Consider the following 15,164-nt stretch of genomic DNA (forward strand, 5'->3'; position numbering starts at 1 on the left):
CTTGCCCTTCCTTAAGGTGACAGGATCACAACGCAGCAAGGTAAAACAAAAAAAAATATGTGTGTATTTGTCTGGGTCTAATTTTGTGATTTTTCAGGCCCAACATCTTGGATAAGTTCAATTAAAGGGTCTTGAAATCGTTTTTAACATTTCAGTTCCAGCATGACATCTCTACCAAATCCTTTTTGTGCACAAGCTCTTTAAATATTGCAGGAATTATTTATGCAGAATACACCGTATAAATTTGTGATACTGTTTTGGGGAAAACAGTGTCATTTGGCTTGTCCATGTTGTTTTGCTGTTCATGCCTTTTGTGCATTAGTTACCTTCTTTATAACTTATCTGCTTATAACTTAATTTGAATTATTTAAACAACTTATTTGGCTATTAAGGGAAAGTGTTGAGCTTTTCTTCTGTATCTTAGCAGACAGACATTTCTGATATAGTAGTGGTAGACTTCTGTTTCCAATATCTGTCACAGAGAGAGCATCAATCACAGTTCACATCTGATTCAGATCCTTTGGAACTGACTGAGTCCTTAGCCTTCATCATTATAGTATTTGATAGAAATTCCTTAGCTACTCCTGACCTGAAATGATTCCTAGTTGTTCCATGTTTTCTATAAAAACATTGAGGCAATAGCTCTGAAATTTCAGGGTCAATTTTTTTATTGGCTCTATTTCTTACACAGCCTTTTGCGTCTCATCATGAAAGCCTCACCATTTGTTTCTAAAGGGTGTCCCATGACTATGCAGCAGAATACTTGCCTGCTTCATGCAGGTAGAAGTCTCAGTTCCCATTGTTGACTCAGGCCGCTTGCTGGTATTGCTGCAAGGTTGATATTCTGGGAGAAGGTGTGGTGGGTGGAGTAGCTAATTTTTGGTTCTGAGATGTTTAAATAAAGTTATTTGTGCTGTGGCTAATGACAGCTAGAGTAAATAAAGATGAATTGCTTGAGATTTGAAATGCACAGATTTAGCTAATGGTCAGGCTTCAGTCAGTAACTTCAAATTTAATTTCCTATGGGTAATGTAGGGAAACAATTATAACCTTCATGCTCTTCCATGGAAAAGAGCAGGATGATTTTGGTATTTTGTTTGCTAGCCTTCTGTCAACATTCAGATCACAAAAGAAAGAGGTTCCCATGCATCTGTGGGGAGAGAGGATGTATTTCAGGATCAGCTTTACTCTTACTCCTCCAAAAATTTGCACAGGTCTATTCCACCTTCATACAGTAAAGGCATTATCATGGAAGATGCATGTGCTCACAAAAAGTTATTTAAGAGGTATTGTAATTGTTACAAACACAAAGTGCATATTTAAAAACCCCAAAGAAAATATATAAGCAATCTAATAATTTCTTCTTTTTTAATTCCAATAACTCAGCTATTGAAATATTGCATATCTATCACTCTGCTTACCTGGTTACCATACACTAAATCTTATATGCTCCATAGAAAATTTTCTGTCTTGTCAACTGTGACTGTTTTAAAAGGGACAAAAAAGCACAAGAAGAAATAACCCTTGCTTTCTTCATACATGACAGGAAACAGTTGTGCAGATGAGAAACTGTATATACCAGCTGCGTGTGTGCTTGTGTGTGCATTTGTGTGTTTCTTTCTGTCTGGTAATTAAACTTCAATGTTGAAGGCAGTTCTTTTATTCTATCCTGTGTGTGCATGTGAAAAGACTGACTTCAGTTTGTATGGGGATAAAAGTCTACTGCTCCTCTAGACTTTAAAAATATGTGGTGTTTGAAGTCTTGAATCTTTTCACAGTCAGAGCAACAGAGACATTTGGGCAAGCTGAGAATGTGATGAAAATACCGAGTGTATCTTATTGACAGTTTTTATGTCCATATCTCATGCAGTGTAGTACATGCACTTTTGTACAATTAATTTGTATTGGGTTAGTAGTGTGGACAATAGGGAGGTGACAATAACGTTCTCTGTATGTTGGTACGTTCCTGTAAGCACTTACCTGCTAGTATTTGCTTTGAGTTATAGGTATCTTTGCCCCTTGCCCGTTTGCCTCTAAGTTAACTTTCTGTCATATTGAATAGATGTTCAATTGACTCCCTGTAAAGTTGGTATCACTGTCCCCTTTGACTCTATCTGATAGGAAATTCTTTCAAATCAAACTGTTTCACTAGCTGAATGCAAATAATTTTCTGCATTTGAGTCACTGCTACATACTAATGTGCTCTAAATATGAGTAGGATGGGAACGCAAGGGAAGAGTCAAAATCTAGCTCTTATTTTTAAACTCATTTTTATTAAATTGATTTAAATTGACTCCTCGCAGGAAGAAAAGAAATGGGAGAAAGGGAGCTTCCTATGTCAGTTCTTTTCATTCCTGTTGCTGAAAGGTAGCAACTTTGTTGATAGACTTCTGTATTCACCACCTTTTTGACAAAATGATACGTTGTGCTGTCACCTCTGACAAAAATTTTCAAGTTTCAGTACATACAAATAATGCAACTTCCTGAGGTTCCAGACCATTGAAGACAGCTGCCTTTACCTCTTACTGTCACAAATCCTGAATAAACCACTGAATCCATATACCACATATTTACAATCAGTAACTACTTATTATACGAATTAAAATCAGACTCCATAATCAATTTATCAATTTTAAGAAAGTAAACATTCCAATCAGTATGTAAAAATATGTTTTTCATCAGTTTTTTTTACATGTGATGGATTGCGTGGAACCTAATATATGGTTTCACTCTCTACACTACAGAATTAATTATTTGTGCATAGAATTGTTTGGGTGGGAAAGGACCTTTAGAGGTTCTGTAATCCAAATGCCTTGAAACAAGCAGTGATGCTTCAGTGGTGAAGTCCAAAAGAAGTGAGTTAGGAAAAATTCAGTTTTATTTATAGAGCAGAAACCAACATATATTTAACTTAAAGGATTAAAATATATATAAATTATATATAAAAAAAGATATTATTATGCATGACTACTTGATATTTTAATTAAATAGATTATGCATGCCTGACATTGAAATGAACAGATGTTTTGCCATTGTAAGACCTGCCTAATAGGATTTGTTATCTGGACTAAACAGAAGTCTTGAAAAGTATAAAATATGAAGACAATTCAAAGGAGAAGCTTTCATCTTCTAATAGCTGAGTTGAAAGTAATTTCTCCTCTTTCCATCTTTTTGTTTATTCTCTTTAACTTAATTTTGTGATTTCATATTGGACAAAAAAAAGAGGAAAAAAAATAAAAAAGAATGTTCTGTAGAAGTAGGATCTTATGCCAGCAGTCTGTGTCTTGGAGCTTAGTGGTGGCAGCAAACAAACCTCTCCATATGTCTTAGCTCCAAGGGAGACTCCAAGAATCAGTTTCTGTATGAATTAGGAGAAAATTAAGAATTTTAGTGACACACTTGTCAGTTACAGCTTCTCTTTAGTTTTAACAAGTTTGTTGCCTACAAATTCAAACTAAAAGTTGTGGTTTTGCTCAATGTATTTTGGCATATGATTGCTTATAATGATTTAAAAAAAAAAAGAAGAAGTCGAAAATATTTGGGTTTCTGCTTTCAAAGAGTATAATTCTAAGGTTTCCTTGGTTTGGTAGGTTGCTGGAAAAAGTCTATAATATGAGAACACATGTACGTACATTTATAAGTGGTCAATGTTTTCCCCTTTGAATTGAAGGCATCCAAGATAAAATAGATTTGTTCTTCATTGAGGATTGGTTTTGTTTGGGGTGTGTTTCTTTTGGTTTTTTGTTTTTTTTAATCTGTTTAATTAGTTTAATTAGTGAAGTATTTTTGCTGTTATTGTGATGCTTTGGTGAATGACAGAAAAATCATTGGCTAATTATTATGGTAGTTTTCTTGACTTCAACTGACAAGCAAGTGGATAAAGTGCAAAAAGCTGAAACTGGTAGCACAGATAACGATGTAAACAGTAAGGGTATCTTAGAGAAATGGGGATAACTTTATTAACTTAGTATACTTAGTAGGCAATGGGTGGCCCACTTCATGTAAGTGCTGCCATCACATATATATTTAGATATATGCATTGACTTTGCATGGAGAAAGCAACAGTGAAAATGCATTGTCAAGCTGAAGAAGGAACCATGATCTTTGTGGGTTATCATCAAAGAATGGTTGCTTTCAAAAAAATGCTTGTGGTGTTTTTTGTTGGTGGATTGCTTTGTTTAGTTGGTTTTGGTTTTCTTTTTTTGGTCTGTTTTGTTACTAGTATCTTGATTTCCATTGCAAATGCCAGTTCTCTCATTTTGAGCTGTTTGGCAATGCCTCTTCCTACTGTTCTTCTATAATGCCATTGCAAGAAGTTAGTCTGTAGATTATGCAGATACATCGTCACTGTAAGCATTCTTATAAATCTTTGATATTCTTATCAAAAAATATTGTACAATGAAAGTAGTATAGCTGGTGTTAGGCTTGTGAATAATAAATTTTGCAGTGAAAGATGAAAGGGTGTTGGGTCTAAAACTAAAAGTATCTAGGAATAGGAAATAGTTTTTAAGAAAAAAATGCTGATCAATTTTCAATGGCTTCTGAAGCAAATGAAAATATTTTGTTGTAGCAGCTATACTGAACCTGTGATGTCATGGTTTTCTGGTGGTTTGTGCGTGTGGTGTGTGTGTGCGCGTGCGTGTATGTTTCTGTTTTGTTTTTGTTGAACTCCCAGGAAGAGGTTTAAACATGAAGGCAAAACTTTCAAACCGTAGCATGGCTAAATACAAAGCAACGCTGCCATTTTTTTTTCCTTTTTGTGCCTCCATCTAGATCTGTCACATAATTTAAAGCAAAAAGAAAGATACAATTTAACCACAGGAGAGCTAATAGTGTGAAAAAAAAAAACCCTGATGAATTTTGTTTCCGCAGCACGATATTATCAAAGATTTAAGAAACAAATTTGCCAGCCTCGGCGAGAACTCTCTGGTAACAGCATAAATGTCTGTGTTGGTTTGCTTTTGAGTTAAAGGTTTCTTTTTCATTCATTTAAACATATTTCTCTTTTTTACCTCTTCTTTTTTAATTTATTACTCATACCCTCTATTTAGCAAGCCTTCATTTTTTAAACCTCTTCCATCTTCCAATGTATTTTTTCCTTAACTTGGATGGAAAGTTTATGGCAGCAAAGCTGTCATTCTGGCTACTTCTGCTGCAGCTGTTCCTGCTTTTAGGTCATACATGTTTTGGGCGTTGTGTTTTTGGACATGATACTAACTGATTGTGTCATGTTCCTTTTGAGTAAGCTTTTTACCACGCCATCTGATGGACTTGCTGTCATAGGGCTCTATGCAACTTCCATTTTGCAACTTATACTGCTTAGTCATCCTCAATTCTCCAGCAAACTTCAATTAACCTGATGAAAGTTGAAACTCATCTGGAATTAACTGTGCCTTTATGTTTGCTCTTTATGCTCTTTATGTTTTCGATAGTAGTTTAAATTACAAAAAACAAACTTCACCATTGCTCAAGCAACGCCATGCAGTATTGTTTGTTGCCGCTAGAGAATACAAAATATAAAAGCACAGTGTATTCTATCAAATAATTCTGTTAGTAGGGTGGGCAATCTATATTGTAATGTAATGACATGTTTTGGAAAAAATTCTGAGATGCTTCTTTTACTCTGGTATTCAGCAACAACTTGCAACTCAAGAGCCACATACTGAGCAGTATGAAGTTATGGTCACGCTATAGAAGATTATTAAGAGTATGAACTGTTGCACAAAAACACAGCACAAAAGTGCAAGTTTGATACATGCAGTATATATATAATGAACATGGGCTTTGAACTAACCTAATGATTTACAATTGAGATGACTCTTTCCAGATAAACTGCTAAAAGCATATTAAAGAAAAATACCAAGTGGAGAATATTACTTGAGCCTGTTAATTATTTGTTCAATAGCATCGTATGTATTAAAATGGTCCATGATGTTGCCATAGAGCCCATATACTAAGAGAAAACCGAAAACCTTCGGAGGATTGATAGTAACTGTAGTCTCATCTTAAATGACTGGAATTTTTATTCAGGAAAAAGAAATGGAAAAGCAAAAACTTCTGTATCAACAAGCCAGACTGCATGATCGGGGTGCTGCGGAGATGGTTCTGCAGACAATCAGTGCAAGTAAAGGTAGGGCTTTGGTGTGTAGATTTAATTTTAAACCTTATTTCCAATGAGCTTTGAAGTGATTGTATTTCTTATTGGGCAAAACATGCAGATGTTTGCCTCTAAGGTTTGCTTTAGAAAGGAACTCGAAATTTCTAAAATTATTGACAGCCAATCCAGGAAAGTAAAATGACTAATTTTATGAGACTATTGTTTCTTTTGTAGTTATAACTAATTTTTCTAGTGCTGGTTTAGAGGAGGTGTGAAGTACTTTTTAGCTGTAGCAGCTCTGAATGACAAAATGGCCCTCAAATTCTGGAATGTGCACAGTTCTGAAGTAGGTGTAGACTTTAATCCTTTTTTAATTTCCCATTCTCCAACTATCTGCTTTATTGGTGTACTTTGATAAAACATTTCAGAAGCATAAATGAGGCTTTCTTCCCTTAGAAACCATCTTACTCTAAGGTTTTATGCTTTCATTTTTTTCTTTTGTGATTTGTTTCCACAATAGTGATGTTTTCAAAATTCCTGATTACAAATTTGGTTTACTAGAGTTAAATTCTTGGGTCACTGTAATTTTTAAAGAAACCAGAAAAAAACCATTTAGATTGTCATGCAAAGGGGACAATGTTAAATTTGAAAGCTAGCTTACTATTGTGAGCCCAGCCTTATATCAACTGTTGGATGCTCCAGTGATTGAAACGTGATATATATTCATTGAACTCAGTTTTTCCTGCCTTATATCTTGCTTTTTCTGTGTATTGTGTATACATTACACTATGTCTGTAGGCACTCATGAAGAGATTAAGGAAAAATACGTTGGTTTTGCAAGTGATTGAATGGATAAATTAATTAATAAAACATTCTTAATTCAATATATGATCGAAAAATACATTTTAAAATATTTTTAAGGTGAGATGGGGCCAATGGTTGCAGCTACCCTAAAGCTAGGAATTGCCATCTTAAATGGAGGAAATTCTACTGTTCAACAGGTAAGGTACTAGTTTCTTTCCACGCATTCTAGTCAGTATAGATCATTATACCATGGTCATTATTACTGTAGTAGCGCATTACATAGTGTAACTGTTTGTCACACACTGTTTATCCTCTTAATCTTGTTCCTAGAATAAAATAGTATGAAAAGTACCTTATTTGGGGGTATTCCTTACTTGTTTACAAGGCAAAAAGAAATTTGTTTTGCACTTCAGGTATAAGGGGGAAATTTTATGTTGTATCATTTACTTCTATAGGAATTCTTTGGGAGGGAGGGCTTTCTTGGGAGATTGCCATTGTCCTATAGCCAGTAGAGCAAAATTTCTGACCCTGGTCTTCACCAAAAATAATGATACACAACTTCAGAAGTCCTTAGCTTATGTGATGGAGAGTCTTGCTGATAAAAGCAGAGAACTCAAGCCTGAATGACTAATCTATCAGAAGATAATTTGGTGCCCAGTGGACAAGCCTAATATATTACAAGAATCCTGCACCGTTAAAGTGAAGAGACTGATACAGGGTACACTCAGTGTTCTGTACGAGTTGAAGATTCCTGAGTTGAGAAGGGTTTATACCTGCTGTTACTAAATTATTGTAGTACAGTTTAAAGAATACAGACAACTGAGAACAATTAAGGTCCCAAGTAAAGTGCAGCTGAATGCAACCAAAATAATGTCCTTTTCAGGAGCTGTTGTTGCCAAGAATTGATGTGAAAGACTAAAAGTAGTGTAGCAATTATCTGCTTGAACCACTGCCAGTTCTTCGTGATGTCATGATATTAAATTAGGAAAATTATGAAATTTGTACATAGTAATATTATTTGAATTCTTAATCCTACAATCTATTTTTAAAAATCATTTGTTAAAGTCTTAAATCAAAATGCAGGAAACAGTTATCAGTATTGTTACATTGATAAAAATGCTACTAGTCTAAATTACATACTTACAAAAACATCAGTAATACAGTTAGAACTCTTGTTTTTCAGTTGCCTCATTTCTGCCTGTTTTCTCTGGTGTTATGCTCAACTTTCCAATTCTCCTTTACGTCCTAAGATCAACTCTTATGTCTTCCTTGGGAAGAATGCTATGGGTGGGGGGAGAGCTGGAGTAGTGGTTTTGAAAAGTCATTATCATCATCCTCCTCTGGAGTTCTTTGCTTTGATTGGTATAATGTTGATTCTTGTTCTGTAATCTTGGGTCTACTTGGGTTTATGCTGCTGTTTTGCTAATGCTGTCTGCTTATGTGCTCTCCATTTTGGAAGTTACTTATTATCTACTTTTCCTATTACTTTTGCTATTTGCAAAAATAATTTTACTTCATTCAAAACGTGACTTCTTTAGTAGCTTTCCTACTGAGATTGAACTTTAGGATTGTGGTTTTTCTTCATAACTGAGTGCTCTGGTATCATCCTATATCTTTGCTGAACAATGCATTGCATTCTAGAATAGAGTTCAGTCAATAAATTCTTGTTAATGCAATTTGTTTTCAGATAGTTATTACACATTCTAATAAAGCTAAAACAAATTTTAAAATATGCTCAAATTACTTCTAACAGGCTGTTGCAGCAAAAATAATTTAAAACAAACTGAGATTATGAAAAGCCCAGTCTGGTGTTGAAACAGTAGTGTCAATATAAATTTTTAGCCTAGTAGTGGCAAGATAGTGTTTACATTAAACACTAAATTCTTCTGGCTGTGTTGACTTTAGTTACTATCTTTATTTTCCATGCTTTAGGAAGGCATATCCAAAATGGATGGTCTTTTCTATAAAGTACATGAGGATTAAATGTTCTTTTTTGGTTTTGATATCTGGATTTTTCTCTGCAAGACTCTTAAATATTAGCAATATTTCCAAACACCAGCATCACTAATAATATAGAATACACATAGTTTTAACTTACCTAGATTAATACATAATATGAATATTAATTCTCTGTGTAAATTATTTGTGTTTGCTGCAGAAAATGCTTGACTACCTCAAAGATAAAAAGGATGTGGGGTTCTTTCAGAGCCTTGCTGGTCTTATGCAGTCCTGTAGGTAAGAAAGTATTGACTTGAAAAATTTATTTTTTTGCATTTATATTTTATTCCATGGGATTTATAGTTCTGGAAAGATCCTCTACAGAGTTCTTGCAAACAGCACTTGGAGATTGTGATGTGCTAGATTTGGGTTAAAGGACAGGGTGGTGCTCATGGTATGAAAATCTTTGTGATATGTATTTACCTTTGTAAGAAAGCTCTTTTCAAAAATGTTCATGGAATTTGTGTCTACCTGAGACATGGCAGAAAACAACTCCAAAGCCAGGAGCATTCCTCAGAGGCAAATCCTTAACTCTGGAGGTATCCAGTAATCCTGCAGAGATCAGGTTAATGATCAATGTTTAGTAATCATAAAGATTTTGGGAAAACCCAGCTTTGTTAGAATTATCCATAGGACTTCTTAGAAGTCAGAAAAAAGAATGGAATATTGTGCTTTAATAAGTTGAGATGATACTATGACTTTTTTTTCCATTCCTGCTTATTTATGATTTATACTGATTTCATATATAAATATGTTTAAATGTTTTATATGTAATTCCTAGAATAAACCATATCAATAAATAATGTTTTAATGAACATAAAACATAGGACTAAAAGAGGCTCCCTGGATCAGGTGATTGAGTCTTCTTGTTATGTCCAGGGTATCACATTATGTATTCTTTTTTCTTAGTGCTCTCTGTGGCCAAGTTTCATTTTGAAACCAGTGAGGTTTCTTGCCAGCAGAGGTGCTGCAATAGTTCTATATTCATCTGACTTTTATAACCATTTTTGCTTATGAACAAAAGTTATCCCTGTCCAGCTGACATGCAAAGCCCTGAAAAGCAGAACCTTGCAGGTTCACAAATGAAATATGTAAGGTATGTATTCCTTAAATCTGGTTAGTTTCCCCTTTTGGCAGCTTCAGTTTTTCAGAACATGGAGGGAGAGAACCACTAAGTGGAGCTAATAACGACAGTTTCTTAATGGACCTTGCTGCTTGATATGAACTGGGCTACAATACAAAAGCAGTCAATAACTTGGCTTCTTTATAGCACCTAAAAATAAGTATGTATATCATAAATGCATAAATTCCTCCTTTTTTTTGGTCAGTCATAAAGAGCTGAATTCTGTGGTCAGTTTCAGGGCAAAAGCAAGTTAGGGCTGTTGATCTGAGTTTTGTAATCTGGTAACAGACATATATCAAGCCACTGGGCTGTATCTTCTTAATACTAGTATGCAAACATAAATGAAATCACAAATCCTTTTTAACTTATACAAAATTAAATATTGCATATATTTAATTAATCACAGGACAAATGTAATTTTTCTCACTGCAGTGTTCTTGACCTAAATGCATTTGAACGTCAGAACAAAGCAGAAGGCCTTGGCATGGTGACTGAAGAGGGATCAGGTACTACTGATTTAACAGAAATTATCCATGACCTTTTTTCTTTTACATTTTGCAGAAGCAAACTGAATTTGAAAGAACCCAGGGGAGGTTTAGGTTAGGTATAAGGAACAGGTTCTTCATCCAGAGGGTGGTTGGGCACTGGAACAGGCTCCCCCAGGAAGTGGTCACAGCACCAGCCTGGCAGAGTTCAAGCAGTGTTTGGACAACACTCTCAGGTACATGGTGTGATTTTGGGGTGTCCTGTGTGGGGCCAGGATTTAGAATGTGAAGATCCTTGTGGGTCTCTTCCAACTCAGGACAGTCTATGATTCCATGAACCCTGAAAATATATATCTAGAGGCTGAAGCTAAAACAGGATTCCTAAAAGTGGTTTTTATTTAATTGGCATACCTAAATCCATCATTTTCAACAGTAAATCATTAGCATGTGTTGAGTTTCAGAATGGTCTCAGAGGACTCTTTCTCATCATTCTGAAGAAGTGAAGACATTACATGCAAAATTGAGAACATATTCTAGTTACAAACAGCAGTGTTTGTGCATGTAAAACATTTCAGAAGTCCCCAACCAGTTTCAGCATAAAATGAAATTAAAAAGTTCCCACCTGATTTCTTGAACTGAAAACCACACAATTTACTTAAGCCATAAGTTAAATATAAGAGGTTGAGGGAAATCTATCTGCTGTGTGGAAAAAAGTCTGGGAAAGCTTTTTTTTTGAAATAATTTTTTTCTGTTTGTCTCTGGGGAAACATTGCACAATTTTCACTCTACTTTTGACTTTGAATGAATTTGGCTTTCCACCCTTGGTGTTGTCAGTTCACTGTTAATTTCTTTCTTCTGTTTGACAGTAAGTTCTACTACTCCCTTACTGTGATTGTCTGGATACATTTAGTTCATTCTTACATACTTAATAGAGCTACCAAAGCACATTTTCTTCCCTTATCTTCAGAATTTTTTACAGTGCATTTTTATGTTTAAATCCTACAGTGACCTAACCTTTTAACATGTTTTTATCTTAAACACAAGGTAAAAAAGCTTGACTGTATAATCCCTATTGCATTTGAGGGATCATAATTCATACCAGCAACACTGCATATCTCATTGTCTGTTGTGCCTGTAGGTCTTTTATGCGGCCTATTTCTTTAATATTCAACTGCTTAAATAATAATTTTTCATTAACTATTACATTTATTTGAATTACTTCAAGGCCAGTCAAAAATTCTGCTTCTCCAAAAGTGCTTCCACAGTTTAAATTATAGATTAAATATTTCTAGACTTATATGAGTAAACAAAAAAGTAAACCCATGTGGATAAAATTTGGTTACAAGATTGTAAATTGAGCACTGCTGCAGCTACCTGGCATGTAAATTTTGGCCATTACTCTCATGTTTTACCGAAGATTATTCTGCACTTTGTTTTGGTTTTTGGGACAACATTTCTGCTATTACATAACTAAACTTAGGCAAAATGTTGAATTTTGAAATAGACTCTCAAGATATTGGCTCGTTATTCTTTTGACCTCTGCCTCTGTTTCTAGAAATGATTGATTTTGCATGCAAATATAAACAAATCTTTAAATGCTGCATAATTGACTCTACTGATGTTGAGTATTTTTGTGCTTCCTCATTTGAGGGATTTTTTTTTTCATTTTCTGTTTATTTGATGTTTCTCTTTCAGTACAGAACTAATTTTGGCAAAATCAATACTAACTATATTTTGTATTTGCTAAAACAAATTCTCACTTTTTTTTCTTTTTTTCCTGTTTCTTTTTTTTTGAACTAATTGTCCTGTCCTCCCTTCCTCAGTCATCACCCATGAGCGTGGTAATTATTAAAAACAACTGCCTATTCCTTATTTTCCCTGCTCTTAGCTTTGTGTCAGCACTGTACAGCTCCTGAATATTGCTAGATTATTTTTCCTGTAAGACTGCTAAACTAGTGTGATTTTTCTGCTATTATTAAAGTTTTTCATTCTAAAATTCTTGGTTTACATATCAAATCTCCCCAGTTTGGTCTGCCTCTATTTCTCAGGATTTGCTCAGTGACTGACACAGTAGATGTAAGAGCAACAAGCTTTTTTATACTTTTCTTTCCTGTTTTTTTAATTTGTTTTCTCTTTAGTGAGCCCAGCATTTGTGATGGATGAATGTTAAAAGGAAAAACAATAATATATACATACACAAAGCCTTGTGCTTTAGTCCTCCTGTAGCCTTTTTGTTGTGTATTGAATGTGGCTTTATTGCTGCATTGATTTGTGCAAGCACAGGAAATCAGTGGTGGATCCAGTGAGGATTTGAGGGTGGTTGGTAAGGAGAGGACTTGCCACTGGCTAGGTTTATCTAATGCCGTCAGGAGTTGATACAAGAAAGAGGTGGTGCATTGCTAATTTAGAGGGATCAGTACTGTGGTACAGGTGACTCTTCCTTATTCTGAAAGCTGCTTGATGTGTTATGGTTGTTACACCTCAAAGGTTCCTTACTTCGAGTAAAGGAAGGGCTTTGTAGGAGCAGTTGCCATTAGATGTTCATGTCACCATGTGAAAAGAGAATTCAAAGTACAAAATGTGTATACCAGTCAGCAGAAACAATGAACTCAAACACAGCAGATGTCTTTTCATTAGCCAAATGTTGGGGAGGAGGATGATCTACTGTTTTATTTGTTTTCTCAGTGGAAATTTTCTATTCGGCAGCTTACCAGAATTCTGCACAGTGATTAGGATGGGGTTTTTTTGTTTGTTTTCTTTGTTACTGAGCAGTAGCAGTGTCAAGATACAGTAATCACTGTGTCAAAGATTTCTTGGCACAAAGGGATAATTTTTTCCTAACACCATCTTTTCTTACTTATTAATATCCAGCTACTGAAAATTCCAGGCAATAGAAAAAGCAAATCCAACCAGAAAAGACTGTAATTTTCCTTTTCAAAGTTGCATTATTGTTGATAATATACTACCTTCAAGTAATATTTTTTTTGTATCATGAAGCACACCTTTTTCAATTATTTGAAAAGTAGTTTAAGTAAGAGCTGTACAAGTACTTGTATTAATACCTGATAGCATTATGAAAGCCAAGCCAGTGTGTCTGTGGGGAAACTCCTATAGTGAACAGTTTCCAAGTATCATAGATTTTATAGGATATTTGAGCTTTTATGTCCGCAATTCTGTGAATAACCATCTGTAAATACTACAAAGCAAGTACCAAAGATGAGAAAGATTTTCTCCCAGGTTGTTTTTGGTTTTGGTTTTTTTTTTGAAAAAGATGCTTAGTCTATGAGTAATTAATTACTCCTCAATTAAAGATAATTTTATTGATTCCCAGGGAAATGATGGGATGTAAAATGTGCATTTTAGCCTGTTTCTCATATCATCTGAATCGGCCGCAGAAGCACATTCATGACTAATTGTCATTGAGTTTGCAACCTATAAGCCTGAAACTATTATTCCCGAAGTCAAAGAAAAACTGTTGAAACTTACGGGAATAAAGTCAACTTTTCCTCATGTGCAGTGCTTGTTTCTGGTCCCATGTCAACCTTAGCAATAGATAGAAAGCCCTGTATTGAGTCAACATGGATGTGAAATTTATTGCTCTATTCCAATTGTTTCTTTGTGCTGTCCACATCGTAAGTGCCTTGTCCTGATATTCCTCTGACTGGTACTACCTTCCCTTTTCAAACCCTGGAACCCCCACTGGTAACAACATTGATGGTTCTTTAGCAAATGTGTTTCTTACTTGTTTTTGTGGCGTACTCAATGTTGTTTCTTCTGTATGTATTTTGTTTTGATTGTTCTGTTTCCTTTTCCAATAAGGGGGGTTCAAAATCAAAGACATGTAGAAATACTTACTATTTTTCAATGGTTTTTCATTTAACACTCATACTCCTTTCCATTTCACTGTGAGTCACAAAAATCTTGAAAGTGCGATGTTTTTCTCCTTTGGAGAGACTTGTCTTACTTATACGAAGTACAAAATTTAAGATGTTAAGTTTACACTTAGATTATTTTACCCTTCTCCCTTTTTCAGGAAAGCTCTATTTTAATGTTCGATCTTTTAATATTGTATCATGGCTTTCTTTCATTTCTCTGTAAGTTCACAGCAGGCTTATTTTAATAAAATACAATTTTAGAATGAGACAGTAGCTCTTAAAGGACTTTTACTAATCTGAGTGAGAGTGGTACCCATGTGATATAATAACCAGCTGTACTGTTGGTTCATGTCAGGGCTATTTTCAGCCATTAATAATGTGGAATTAATAAATATGCTTTTGGCATTCACCAACCTAGTCACACTTAAAGTGGATGCTTAAATTCTGTGTGATCAGCTGTAGCCTGCATTGGAGAGGTGTTTTCCACCTTCATAAAACTGTATTTGAATCAGTGTTTGCATTTAAAAGGGAACTTGAATAACTTCAGAGAATTTCACTCAGTGAGGAAACAAGTGCATTTCTTACTTGAATTAGATTGTTGAGAACTCGAAAGGCATGCAGCACTTGTAATCCAACCCAATACTGTATGGATCTTGCGATAAGAATAAATTCACTTGCTTTATCATGGGACAGATTTGCTCTTGCTTAACAGCCGTCATAAAGGAGCCCTGTTCCCGTATGAAAGCTGAAAGTATTTTAATATTTCTATAATATGTGCTATC

The 15,164-nt window shown here is 34.8% G+C and overlaps 1 protein-coding gene across 2 annotated transcripts in view; it reads left to right on the plus strand.

Annotated features, from left to right (window-relative positions):
* Positions 1-15,164, plus strand: part of RYR2 (ryanodine receptor 2) — a 391,343-nt gene that overhangs the window by 335,629 nt on the left and 40,550 nt on the right. For both annotated transcript variants that reach the window (XM_042025322.1, XM_042025323.1), the window contains 6 exons: positions 17-40; positions 6,031-6,130; positions 7,019-7,098; positions 9,060-9,136; positions 10,455-10,528; positions 12,331-12,348. In XM_042025322.1, the coding sequence (XP_041881256.1) occupies positions 17-40; positions 6,031-6,130; positions 7,019-7,098; positions 9,060-9,136; positions 10,455-10,528; positions 12,331-12,348 (373 nt within the window). The remainder of the gene's footprint in view (positions 1-16; positions 41-6,030; positions 6,131-7,018; positions 7,099-9,059; positions 9,137-10,454; positions 10,529-12,330; positions 12,349-15,164) is intronic.

Source organism: Corvus kubaryi, unplaced genomic scaffold (genome assembly GCF_017639235.1).
Source record: "Corvus kubaryi isolate FWS band 111438036 unplaced genomic scaffold, C.kubaryi_AGA036_p1.0 37266, whole genome shotgun sequence".
Classification (NCBI taxonomy): Eukaryota; Metazoa; Chordata; class Aves; order Passeriformes; family Corvidae; genus Corvus; species Corvus kubaryi.